Below are 13,794 nucleotides of genomic sequence, written 5' to 3' on the forward strand. Positions count from 1 at the left end.
TCATCAAAGGAAACTGGTCGTTTCAGTTGCAATACGAATTGTCTTGCTGCCTCCTCTTCGACACGAATGTGTAGAGGAAGGAGGCCAGGGAGCACGTTAATGGCGTCTGAGAAGGTCGTACGGTAAGCTCTGGTGATACCCAATGCAAAGGGTCTTTGAATGGTGTAAAGATGTTATACTTTCCTACCTTGCATTGGGTGAGCCCAAACAGCAGCTGCGTAAGTAACGATTTTTTCCACCACGGTAATGAAAAGAACCTTTTGAATGTGGGGATTTAGACCCCATTTGTGACCATAGAATAGCCGCATCTGTTTCGCTATGGACATTGTCCTGAGTTTGATGTTCTGGATGTGTGGAATCCAGGTCATCTTATAGTCGAACGTTAGACCCAGATACTTCAGCTGGTTAACTATCTGTATCCTCTGTCCATTGATCTTAATTGTGGGTCTTCTTACAAGAGATCCTCCCTTTTTTTGGGATTAACAGAATCTTCGACTTGTGTTCTGCAATTTGCAGTTTTAAGTTATTGCATAGGACGTGGAATAGTTGACATACCTCGTTACAGTTGGTTTGTAACTCATCTCTAGTCCGACCTTTTACTATTAATGCCGCGTCATCAGCATATGAGTAAATCTGGGTGTGCGCTGGCCATGTTGCTGATAGAACTTCGCTAAAAGTCAAATTCCACAGATGTGGGCCCGCGCACGACCCCTGCGGACATCCTCTTGTCTGCTTCTGCTCTAATGTTCCCGCGTTATGTATTGCCAGGAGTCTTCTATCCTGTAGGTAGTTGCATATGATCTTATACAAGTTGCTCAACACACTGAAGTTGGTATACCAACTGACTTAATTCACTATACTATTAAGAGTTTCAAACGTAAATAAATATCCGACAAGTTAGGCCTAGCGTGACTTACACATTTAAATTTTTGATAATTCTACAACTCTTGCATGCAGATTAATTAAAGGTGCATACATTCTTAACGGGATCTTACGAACAACATAATTCAATCACATTTAAAGCAAAAAATGCACAATTCACGAATATACACGAATAAAAGGCAGAGCTCACTGAGCCGGGTAAAAGAGATCACTATATATATATATATATATATATATACTATATATATATACTATATATATATATGTATGTATACATATATATACGCTTGGTGCGGTCGATTGCGACTACTAAAAAGGGAGGTGCAAAACTAGATGTTATAGTAGCAGTCTTATACACGTTTTTGAGCTATGAGAGATACATACATATGTCTGTACGTACGGAAAAGTCCCTTCTGAATCCATTCTATATCCATTTTACGATCTGTTTTGGAGAAACGAGAACTTAATTCTAACCGCACGTACATATGTCACACAAAAACATCTTTGAAATGAATTCTAGAGCGGCCAAAATGAACATTTTCTTTGAAAAATAATGCCCGAAATTTTTCACGATTACAATACTTCCTTTTATTCGTACAAGGAAATAAAACAAATGAAAGCCATTTCAAATCAAGGCAATCAATCTGAATAAACCCTTATCACTTATAGAAGAAAATACAAAAATTTTGCCAAAATAACCCTAATAAAATCTTTCCTATAATTAGTGCTTTTTAGTAAAGCCTCATATACCTTAGAACTATTGAATTTGCTACTTAAAATAATTTTGTAAAATAACATTTATAGCTGTAAATATTTTGGTGACGTTAAAGCAAAATTACTGCAAGTAAGGATACATGTCCGTAGTCAGTGTGAGGGATGACTTCGTACTATGTGCGTCCCATAACCTCACTAGTCTAGGATGAGACAGTTGACTCATAATATCCATTTCGGCTGTCATGAAGTCCATCAACTTGCCTGTGCCATGCATCACTTTAGCTGCTAAACTTCTTCCAGTCTTACGCTCCACCGCATGATAGATGATACCTTGTGTTCCCCTTTAAAAATGAAGTCATTTATTATCAATATAGACTATATTGTGATTAATGACCGGACACCTCTTAAAGGAATGCAAAATGAGTCAAAATTCATTAATGCATGTCATTAAACCAACAGCGATCGGTAAAAATGTATACTAGCTATGAATATTGGGGTCTAGAACTTTTCGCCGTCGGGACATTTCGCCGTCGAGACGTATTTTTCTTTACATCACTGTATTTTATCTTGCCGTATTGCGTCAAAACGGCCATGGCGAATAGTCTCTTTCCCTAATTATTGAAACGGCCATACAGGGAGAAATAGGTCAGGCTTAAAGAGAGATGATTATCATTTTCCATAGATTCTATCAGGGCATTTTTCGAGATTTCTGGCCGGTTCCAGACACTGTATGCAGCAATGAATTATATGAAATGGAAATGTAAGATATTTAGAAAGCCCAAAGCAGGGAAACCTCCCGCGTACGATAAGGCAACCCGATGAGCTTCATTAAAACTGTGACAACGGATTTTCAGCTAGGCATTTGGAAATGATGCTAGTGCTTGCAGCTTTCTTCAAGAGGTGTTTTAACTTGTTATTCCACGGACCACCTACAATACTTAAAGCAATTATCCCTAGCCTGAACGCTTATCGCTTATTACTATGCAACAAAACATTGATTCTATTGACTATGGACACTAACTCCGCTTGGCTCTGAAACCCTCAAATTCCCCCAAATGCCATGAATAAATAGTACTTTCTTGATTTCAATTTCATAAGTACATTCTCATTTTGTAACATTTTGACTCGTTTTCTTCCAATATAATACATCACACCTGAAATCAAAACCATCAGAAATTTGCGTATGTAACGAATTGGAAAACCATTCTTCTATGCGGAGGTGTACTTCCATGACCCTCAGAGGGCTAGAATAAAGGAAGAGTGATGCCAAGTGAAAAAGCACATTTTATACATTTTGTCATTCTGTTGGTGTAATATAGACCTGGCGAATACGCATGCTGCTTACCAAAGTGCATTGTTCTCTAAAATGGGGCGGAGGAAGCATTATTACGTCGGCTTGTTTTTCTTGAGTTGGTCTTGATCCATAGACTTTTGCGCCTCGTACCCTAAATGTCGAAATGAGGCAACATGTCATTAATTCGATTTCAACACCTCTACAGAAGCAATTTAGAACTGGACCATAAAGTTTCCGTTAAGAAAATGTCCCTATTCATGAAGCGAAAGCCATAACCGAATGATTTATGGAAGTGGAAATTTATAAACTCTACAAGTCAGCCCAAAGATTTGATCTCTGCCCAACTGAACATCTCTAGAATAAAAAGAGCCTGTTTGTAATAGACCAAACAATTTCCAAACGCCATATATTTGCTATGTTGCAGAAGAATGGGCGAATGGAAGAAAGCAGAAATCTACTGAAATCATCCAAATTCCATATCTTTGTTATGCAGAAGAATGAAAGGATGTAGACATATACTGGATTTTTATATTACAGAAGAATGGAACAGAGTAGACATCTACTATGTTCCATTCCAACAAAATGCCATATGTTTGTAATGTTGCAGAAGAATGGAGGCATGGAAGAAAATAGTTAACTACTGAAATAACCCAAATGGCACATATCTGTTATGTTGCGGAAGAATGGTATAAAGTAGGTGTCTACTGAAACGTAGTGGAAACTCTTCCTCATATGGTAGAGCAAGTGATAGGGGCAATGCGGGCATATGCTATACTGATATACCAGCTCAGTTAAGCAATTTTTACGAGTGTCTGACCATTAATGGCTACATAATATAAGAGGAAGTGATTAATTACTCTTAAATAAGCTTTCGGTCTAATAGCATCTAATATAGCATTATTTCAATACTGAAAGCTGAAACGCATGCTTAAAGCTACGATGCTGTTCTCCATAAGCTATGGCATTATTGTCTTACAGTTACCTACAGCATGTGATCTCTCTTTCTGCAGTCACACGTTTAGAAGCAGTGAAGAAGTTAGAAAATTAATAGCTCGAGAAACAAACCTCTGATTCTTGCAAAATATTATGAGAAGCGGATTAAATCGCTGTTATTTTCAAAATATGAACTAGAACACTTTATCTTACTATTGAATTATGTTCAAATTTAGCAATAAAACTGCAGATCAAGAAGTCGGAGCTGCACCCATATTAAAATCAATCGAGGTTTCTTCGTTGATTTGAAAATGAGGAAAACGAGGCATTTTGTTGGGTTTTAAAGTAAGCACCATTAGAAATTAATGTATAAAATGATAAACGTGCATCCCTAGCAAAATGGCATGGCTCCAAAGTTGCTTTTGTATGACGTCACTGATTCCTAAGTCTCTTCGAAAGCAACTTCTTCTCTACTCCTTTTGTGCCTTCGTTTCTTCCATTTCTGTAAGCAAGTGACGTCAGCCTGTGAAGAGCCCGACCTTGTTTGTCTGCTGATTTTGGTTAAAACTAATCATGTTTGGCTATATCTGATGTAAGACAATGATGTCACAAGAGGCATTAACGAAAATAACTCATACGATTCGAATCCTGACAATTTTTTTAAACGTATAAAACTTTTTTTGTGTTTTACTTTTCAAGTAAAAAAATAATATGTACCTTCCGACATCCGAATCCTGACAATTTTTTTAAACGTATAAAACTTTTTTTGTGTTTTACTTTTCAAGTAAAAAAATAATATGTACCTTCCGAGTTCGTCACCGATGTCATAGAAATCTTCAAATGGTCGATCACTGGGTTTTACGACATGTGGCTTCTGATAAGTGAGGAGATGGTATTCATTTTCACTCTCTGAAAAAAATCAAAATAAAATTTTGATGCAAATTTGAAAAACAAAATATTTGGATATTGGACGCATTAATATTCCTTGCATAATATAGACATCAGTGTACAGGTACACATGCACAGAAACATAGGACAGATAACTCAAATTTAAGCACAGTAGGAAGATTCCGTACATTAAATGCATTGCTTATAATTTCTAACACATAAACTTGAAAAAAAAATAAAGCATTTGAAATTTTAGCAGTCATTTTGAATAAACCTGTGTTTTGATTGATAACCTGGACTGCAAGTACCAAATTGTTCTCAAAAGTAGCCCACTATAAACTGCTCCTAAAATAATAATGATAATAGTAATTCAGTGAAACCTTCGATCACGAACATCTTGTTTCAAGAAATATTCGGTTTCCGAAAAAAATATCTAAATAAAAAATGCCTCAGGTCTAAAATTGTGCTTCGAATTACGAACATTCAAGCAGGCAATAAATGATTTTTAAAGATATTTTGAGAAAACCTATGGCACAGAGTTAACACTCAAAGACTTATAGAAACATTATTTTGACACTTTTCGTTGCTTAATTGTCTTTAAGAAAGACTGGCAGCCAGTGACTCACGGGACCATGAATTCGGTGTGGAGGAAATTATCGCCATATTCTGAGGGCAGATAGAAATTTTAAAGGCTTTAACACTTACAGCTTCTTTTAAATTCTTTGTACGAAGTAAAGCAAGTATTATAACCGCGAAATATTCGGGTATCATACTTCAACGGAAATATCCATTTGGATGCTCCCGAGTCCCTTTTGACTATTTGTTTTGTTTGGCATTTGTCTATATGGACAAGTAAAAGGATCATTTCCGCAAAACGAATTGTAAAATGGATTTAAAATGGATTCAAAATGTATTTTTTGTGACGCTTGTGCTTATGTATTTCTCATAACTCAAACAGTATTAGCGGTAGAATAGTGAAATTTTGTATATGGAACTGCTGTAACACCTAGTTATGCACCTCCCGCTTTTTATTGCAATTGGCAGTACAAAATGTATATGTATACCCAAGCCGCTTACCCGGCTAAGTCATTACGCGGCTTTTACTTTCGCAGTTGTTGTCATAGTCATATACTACCCATCACAGCAGTGCTTTAAATGACGAAAATATTCAGGTTTGGGCGATATCAAATTTAAAAACAAATTTATGTTCGACAAATAACGGAATCTAAATTTTAATGCGCTCTACCTGTTACTATATTTTCAGTTGGGAAAATTTTACACCCGTTATGAAAAAAAATATATATATATATAAGAAATTTGACTTCCGTACTACAAAAATTGAAGATATTTGATTTCAAAAATTTTAATTTTTAATGTCATTTTACACTTGACTCGAGGGATCTTTTAATAAAGTGATAATAACTCGAAGAAACAAGTTTAAATGAAGTGCAGCAAAAAATGTGTATAATTTAAAAAGCCGTAGAAGGAATTCAAAGTGGTATCTATATGAGAAGATTTCTTTTTTGTTAATCTACGATATTGTGTATCTAGGCAAAACCAAGCGCTTGTACGTTAGCAGTAATGAAATGAATATATTACTACAGAAGAATTAAAATAAGCTCAATAAAAACGAATTAGTGCAACGTCAGAGGCAGCAATAAAAGGCAGTTCTGAAGGAAATATCTTCAGAGAAAGAGAAAGAATTAAAAGTTAGTCATAGTTGTTTGAGTTTCAAAATTCGTGTAAAATGGAGTAAGGTGCAAAATTTTGTTGTAAAGATGCTATATTTGCATCACCTGACTGTACGTGTTTTGTGACGATATAATCAAGCAGTAGCAAGCTACAGTATAAACGCTTTTAATGACCATGGCATGTGTCACTTTAGAAACATTTTAAAACGTAAACAACAAATCATATTGGAAAACATTTAAGTGAGACGGAGGTCCAGTGAGTCCCTGAATGGCGCTAAAATTTTTCAGAAAAACACAGTCATCTGATATTTTTATGGAAGGGCAGTGATCATAAAAACAACATCTCTTCCCTTGTTTTTCGTCAGTACTTTCCACTCTACTTCCTCTCTCTTGTTACATACACGGCAAAACCGAGTTCAAAACATCTAAACATATCCAAGAGGCCTAAGCTGTAACTCCAATAACTCAGATTTGTCAGAAAGAAATGCATAAACTGTTAATTTAGCTAATTTGCAAATTGATGCTTTAATAGATACTAGTAGTCAAGTAACGCTAATCCGAGAAGATATACATAAAAAGATAGGTTCTCCTGAACTTAAAATTAAGCCTATAGGAAAACTTGATGGTGAATTCGAAATAGATGGTTCTTCATTTCGATCAAATATTTGTGTTATCGCAGAAAACGAAATGTTTTTACAAGAAATCATTGGTTCTGATATTATAAGGCAAGGGGAATTAACCGTAAATGAAAAAGGAGTCGAAATTAGAAAATTGCAACCAGAAAACTATTTAATGTGCATTCGTGATATTTATAATGACGAGGAAAGTGATTTAAATCATATCAAAGACGGAGTACATCGAGATGAAATACTACACTTAGTAAGGAATTATAAGCCGAATAAAATAAAAACATCTGCCCTTAAGATGCGAATAGTGCTGACAGATCAATTTCTGGTTTATTGCTCGCTGCGACGTTTTTTCCCCGCTGAGCAGGCTGGAATTGATAAACAGATTTCGGAGTGGTTAGGGAAGCAAATCATTAAACCAAGCTGTTCTGATTACGCAAGTAATATCGTGCTAAGTAGAAGAAAATGTGGCTCACTTTGCTTAAATTTCACCTAATTTCTCTATTTAATGTTTCATTATATTATATTTTTGTCATAGATTTAATAATTTCGAACGATTTGATGTTACCAACTTGTGGACAAAGTATTCTTGAAAAGTTTAACTCTTTCGCATATGTACAGGGCAAAATCTATTCCTCTCAAATATCAGAAACGCCCGTTTATACGAATTTTTGTTGAAAAGGATTACCCTCCTCCATGCGAAGTAGATTGCTACTGCGTTAACGTAACGTAAACAATAAATCATGTTAACTTACGTAAGACATAGCATTGTCTTACTTAACTTACGTTACGACACAGCATTGTCTTACTTAGCATACGATTACTTCTATCTTGGGAATCTTTATGCAGTCCACTGCGTTAAGTTTCCCTTTGGGACAGGACTACAACTGTGAACATGAATAGCTAAACGTTAACACCAAACAAAGGAGAGGGAAAGGGGAATTCAAGCAACAGAACTGATTTTAAGCGTCATTCACACGATGGCTTTAAAGTGTTCTGAGCCTAGCTTCGTTGCTGGGCAAACAGACCTTGCTATGTCAGAAAAACTGGCTTAAGGATTTTGCCTAAAAGTTTTAACTTTTCAATTTTATGCCACTTGGTATAAGAGCTGACCAACCACAGCAAAGTAAATATCGGTCGACGGTTTCTCTGAGTCAGCTACACATTTACGCATGCGCAACTTTCTCTTTCATGATTGGCTATTGCTTAAACCTTGCTCAACAGGTGTGAATGGACTTATTGACTTTTATGCCTTACGCTAAAAAGCTGTATGACGACAAAACTGTCGTATAACCGAAGCTTTAGTCGCTTCAAAAGAATGACTGACATGTCATTTAACAACTTTTCAAACCTATGAGCTATGCAATAACGTAATGGGGGGAAGCAACAGGACGCAGGCGTTCGGGCGACCTGCCGATGTCTGAATGTTTGAGCGACTTCGCTGCGTAAGAGTTAATTAATCAATCAGCTGTAGTCCAGGAAGGAATAATCCATTTTGCATTAATTCCTATGGGAAAATAGACTGAGCATACGAACACTTCGGATGACGAACAGCCACAATGAACGAACTGCATTCGTAAACTGAGGTTTCACTGTATTGTTTAAAAATGCAAATTTTCTTTCTAAATCACTACTTAATTTTTACCTTCAACGCTTAGCATTGCAGATGTTGTAGCAGATCCACCAGCGTTCGTCGCAGTACAGGAGTAAAGCCCGCCATCTTTGAGAATCGAATCACTGAGAGTCAAAATGCAGGTATCCGGTTCTTCTTGTCGGATGTGTATGCGACTTGATTCACTCAGAGGATACCAGTCTTTAAACCATTTGATTTTGGGATATGGCACACCGATGACGCGACACCTAAATTCGCCGCCTTTTCGGATCATCACAGTCAACGGTTCTAGTCGTTTGGTAAAGATAGGTGGCTCTGTTGAGGAAAACATGAAATGTTTAATAAGAGAACAATTAATATTTTATGGAATTAATGGAAAGTAAATTTTAAGCTGTTTGGACACAATATGAAAAAAACATATTCCAAAAATAATTTACTGAATTGCTTAACAAATGTTCCTTAGCACATATAACAGACTTGCGTAGATATTTTCAAATGCAAAATATCGGTGCGAATTATGGACCCGTTAACATCTCTCTAAATAATGACTCCAAATAAGCAAGGAGAAATTGACAATTTGTATAAATATTCACGACACACACCATAGTAAATAGTTAGAAATACCTGAAGGAGAACGCGATATTAAGCTCCTCGTTAACGCAAATATCGTCACTTCTCAGAAATCACAATAAAAATCATCAATTTCCGACACTTTTCTGAAATTCACTACAAATATCGTCAATTTCCGATACTTTTCAGAAAATACACTCTAAATTGCAATGCAAGATTAACCACTTAAATTTCACAGCTGATTCATATGTGATTACCTAGCTCCTGGACCCACATTTTTATACTGTAGCATAGGCTTCCGGAAGAATCGTAGTGCGGCTACAAAAATGCATTTTCCAGAATCTTCCTAAAAGTCGCCAAGTTGACAAAAAATAGTAGTTAAATGTCGTCAGCTTGTTACCGAGTTCCGTCAGCAGCGGATTTAGTCACATCTCACGCTCTCCTTCAGCTGTTATTACAATTCAAACGTTGTTGCACTCAGAATTGAAAGATCTACAATTTTATAAAAGAAATAAACATTTAAATAGGAAACATATAGCTGCAAGTTTGATTAAGAAAAGGAAATAAATAAGCCTTAAAATGGTCATCCTAAAACCTACAAATAACTCAGTAAAACAATAGACAATACTACAACAATAAGGAAAAATAAAAATAAATAATAAAAAAAAAAAGATTTAAAGATTTTTAAACATTTACAGCAATGTTATATAACTCCGCTAATGAAGCTTTACTTTAAAGTATTCTTTTTTCTTGTTGTCAATATTTATACTTGCTGATTAATTACAGAAAAATTGCTAAAAGACACGTGGAGAAGATATTGTTATTTTGACTAATGCTTACTTATTTGATCTACAGTCAGCCCAAGCCCACGAAATTCTTCGTGGTAAGGTACTCCTGTTGTTGGCAATTGACAGGCGTGTGGGACTTAGTTCAGTTACGCAAAAGCACCCCAGAGGGACGGGTACGAGGGTCTCCAACCCCTCATCCCCAACCAGCAACCTCTCGAGAGAATTTTCGGCTAGCCGTGTATTTAAAGTGTCCCTATGCCGCACGGACACTACACATTTACAAAGATCCAGGATTCAATCTCGGGCTCTTCGACACGGCAGTCAGCGGCGATAACCACTATAGCGGTTGGGCGGCAAAGAAGATGTGCGCTGCCATACTTCTTCATGCGACAACTTATGCAAATACAATAATCAACAAAACAGATTTTCTTTCAAATTACCTGATATGAGAACTATATGGAATAGCTATATGAAATGTATAAGAAAGACAAAGAAAAAAAAAGTGTTACTGAATCTAAACGCTTTAGTGAAAATTGTTACCTGCAATCATGAGTCTGATTTTCCTCTCGGCTTCGCCATGTTCATTTTCGGCTTTGCATGTGTAAGTTCCGACGTCATTTTCGCCCATGCGCGTTATGAATAAAATGACTTGGCCATTTCTGTCTTCTAGGAAATCATACTTCTCGGTCTGGACCTATTTCAAAATTACAGTAAAAGTTAATTTCATTTCTACGTACACAGTTTTGTCGACTTATTTCCTCAACAGTAAATTTCATGTCGGAAACGTCATATTACTGTGCAAATTCATTAGTAATCATTCAGGTAATATTTTAATCATGAAAAAAACTGCACAAACTCGAGGTGTGGTCGTGAGGTGAGTATCGAACATTTTAGAAACTAATGGCTCGGGATTAATTGTAAATATTTAACGGTCGAGGGTTTATATTAACATTTCAGAGGAACTGCTGTTATGAGAAAGGACTTTGTAACAAAAATAACTACAAAAATGATTCGATGAATGACATCATACAATGAGCGTGCGCAAAAGTGGACGAATGGCAAAGAATTCAACATGCCTGAATGCAGCGTAAGGAGCTAGTATTATGATTTTTGTTAGCAAAAGTCCAGAGTGAAGAGATGTAGAATAGAAAGAATATTAAAACATTCTTTAAATACGCTTACGGAGATAAGTTTATCTTTAAAATGCATTTCTAATAAGATAAAAATGCATTTAAATGTTTTTGGAGAGGACAAGATTCCACTGCAGACAGCACTCGATACCATGCTTATAATCTTTCATTTTGCTACTAAGAAGACATAAGACAAAGAATTTTACCAAATTTTTATTTTGAGACCAATCGCAACCACGGTCATTACAATTCAGTGATTCAATGGAATGATTCTTTATGATTACTAAAATATAATAATTTAGTACAGTGATTCTATGCATTTACTAAGTACAATGATTAATTATACCAAACCAGTTTACACAATGATACTATAAAACAATACAATTACTCTTATTCAATATGATTACTCTATTTAGTAACAGAACTATTCCGCAGAACATTAGTAACAGAACATTAGTAACAGAACTATACCTAACTAGTATATTCAATTATACTAGTTAGGTAAACATTAAAAGTAATAACCTTATCATCTATACGATCATCAATAGGATTACTCTATTACAATGTTTCAAAACTATGATACAATGAATTAATACATACACAATTACTCTGATACAAAACGATTACTTTACTAAAATAATTATTTAGTTTAAATGTAAATTTTATAGTACAAGGAAGCAAAGTCATCTCTCAATGATTTTATGGAATTACTCAAATAAATAAGAATAAAACCGTACATGTTATTAGTCATATTAGCCAAGTCAATATCAAAACAAAAAGTACATCATATTGTACCTATTATAGTCTTAATTTTGAAGTAGCAGAACAGTCAAAATCTTGCTACCTGACATATCTGCTCCACAGCCAAAGGAAAGTTCATAGCCAAGGAAGTCCACATTACTGGATGTACTGTACCGTATGTTACAATATCTATAGTACAGTATGTATAGTACAGCATGTCAGCTATAGCTACAGTATGTTATTTACAGTACATTAGAACAGTTTTAGATACATTTGGAACAGCAAGAGAGTGATTTTCTGACTGTCTGACATGTCCGCTCCAAAGCCAGAGGATTGTTTAAAGCCGAGGGAGTCCACATAACGGGATAATTCTTAGTTTTTATTTGCATTAGTTTTAGCACAGGTCAAAACCGTTTATTTTATGATATACTTTAGAGTCATATATAAAATTAGATTTGACACAGGTCAGTGCCGAGGTCCATATGTTTATTAACAATTTTGTTAATCTTTCGTACTGTATGCTTGTTATTAATCATGAACCTGCTAAATGCTTGCTCATTCGTTGGCGGGATCGGCAAGTGCAAGTCAGTTGTTAGTGGGCAGTTAACTACATAATGTTCGGGTGTGCCCAACTCACCGCAAATGCACTGTGCCGTATTTGTAATGCCAAACCTTTCAAAATATACAGGAAAAGAACCGTGTCCCGTTATATACCGTACAAGTTGAGCATGTATTATGAGGCGATCAGGATCAGGTTCAGGTGGAAATGTAGTGGGACACCCAATGTTTACTATAAGTAATGTAGGTATAGTCCCACTACACTTCGGTTTATTTTTAAAGTTAATATTCAAAATAGTACATAGTATAATATAACACATAATATAACAGTATAAATAGTATATCGATATTTTGATTGATATAATATCTATTAGATATAATTATAGAAGTTATAATAGGTATAATAATAGTAGGCTAACAGTCATAATTTATAACAGTTCATAATAGTTCCTTGAGATAAAGTTTATTATATGAATCTGTATCTTTTTCCTCTTCTTTTTCCTTTTTTTTATTATATCATTATTATTGCAAGGGTTTGTTTTTAAGATAATTAGATAATAAATATTTTAGATGAATTGCAGCTTCAAAAATGAGTTTTGACATTAATTACTTTAGTGCTCACATAAATTTTTGCCTATTGAAGATAGATATTTGATTGTATTTTCTATTTTATTTTTTAAATGTTTGTTGGTAATTGCAAAACGAAGGAAGGCATTGATATTTGAATTAGGCAATTTAATATGAGTTGACTTTGTTAAGGGACATTGAGTAATATAATGGATTGGATCACCTTTATTTCCACATACACATTGCTCAGAGTTTGAGATGTTGAATCTGAAGAAGTATGTGGGAAATGGAACACCAGCGGCGGAGGCGAAGATACAAAGAAAATTTGAACGGCCAGCAACGAGATCCAAGCAGGAACGAGAGAGAAGTGTCCCGGTTCCGCCAAGACCAGCGGCCATCAAACGGCCAAGACCACAGGCAGAGGCGAAAAAGAAGGTATTCAAGTGTGACCGAACTGGAGGGAAAAGAAAGCTCCTAGAGGAAGGAACTGAAGGGCGAGCCCGCACAAGAAGGAAGATAAATCAAACACGAATCTTCGCTACCTTCCAGGACTGGGCAGAGAAAAGAATGTCCGAATATCACAAAGATAAGTAAAACTTTATGTTACTTTGCAAACTTAAGTTAATCTTTCATTCTTACTGCAAGTGGCAGATTTCAAGACGTTTTACCTCGTGTGAGGTCTACCTTTATCGCCAAAAAGGCGAGAAATGAGTTGTTACCTATTTTGGTATTATGTTTTTCAATTACTCGCGAGTAAATCTAAAGTTGATGTATAACAGGAATGTGTAAATACTTGAATA

General features: G+C 35.4%; 1 protein-coding gene across 5 annotated transcripts in view; it reads right to left on the reverse strand.

Annotated features, from left to right (window-relative positions):
• LOC118200338 (protein Obscurin-like) overlaps positions 1–13,794 on the reverse strand; it is a 500,451-nt gene that overhangs the window by 63,016 nt on the left and 423,641 nt on the right. For all 5 annotated transcript variants that reach the window (XM_085822284.1, XM_085822292.1, XM_085822266.1 and 2 more), the window contains 4 exons: positions 10,539–10,692; positions 8,674–8,955; positions 4,627–4,732; positions 1,737–1,937 (listed from right to left, as the gene is read on the reverse strand). In XM_085822284.1, coding sequence (XP_085678410.1) covers positions 1,737–1,937; positions 4,627–4,732; positions 8,674–8,955; positions 10,539–10,692 — 743 coding nt within the window. The remainder of the gene's footprint in view (positions 1–1,736; positions 1,938–4,626; positions 4,733–8,673; positions 8,956–10,538; positions 10,693–13,794) is intronic.

This window comes from Stegodyphus dumicola, chromosome 1 (genome assembly GCF_044657685.1).
Source record: "Stegodyphus dumicola isolate Sdum_Otavi_A_Nest chromosome 1, ASM4465768v1".
Classification (NCBI taxonomy): Eukaryota; Metazoa; Arthropoda; class Arachnida; order Araneae; family Eresidae; genus Stegodyphus; species Stegodyphus dumicola.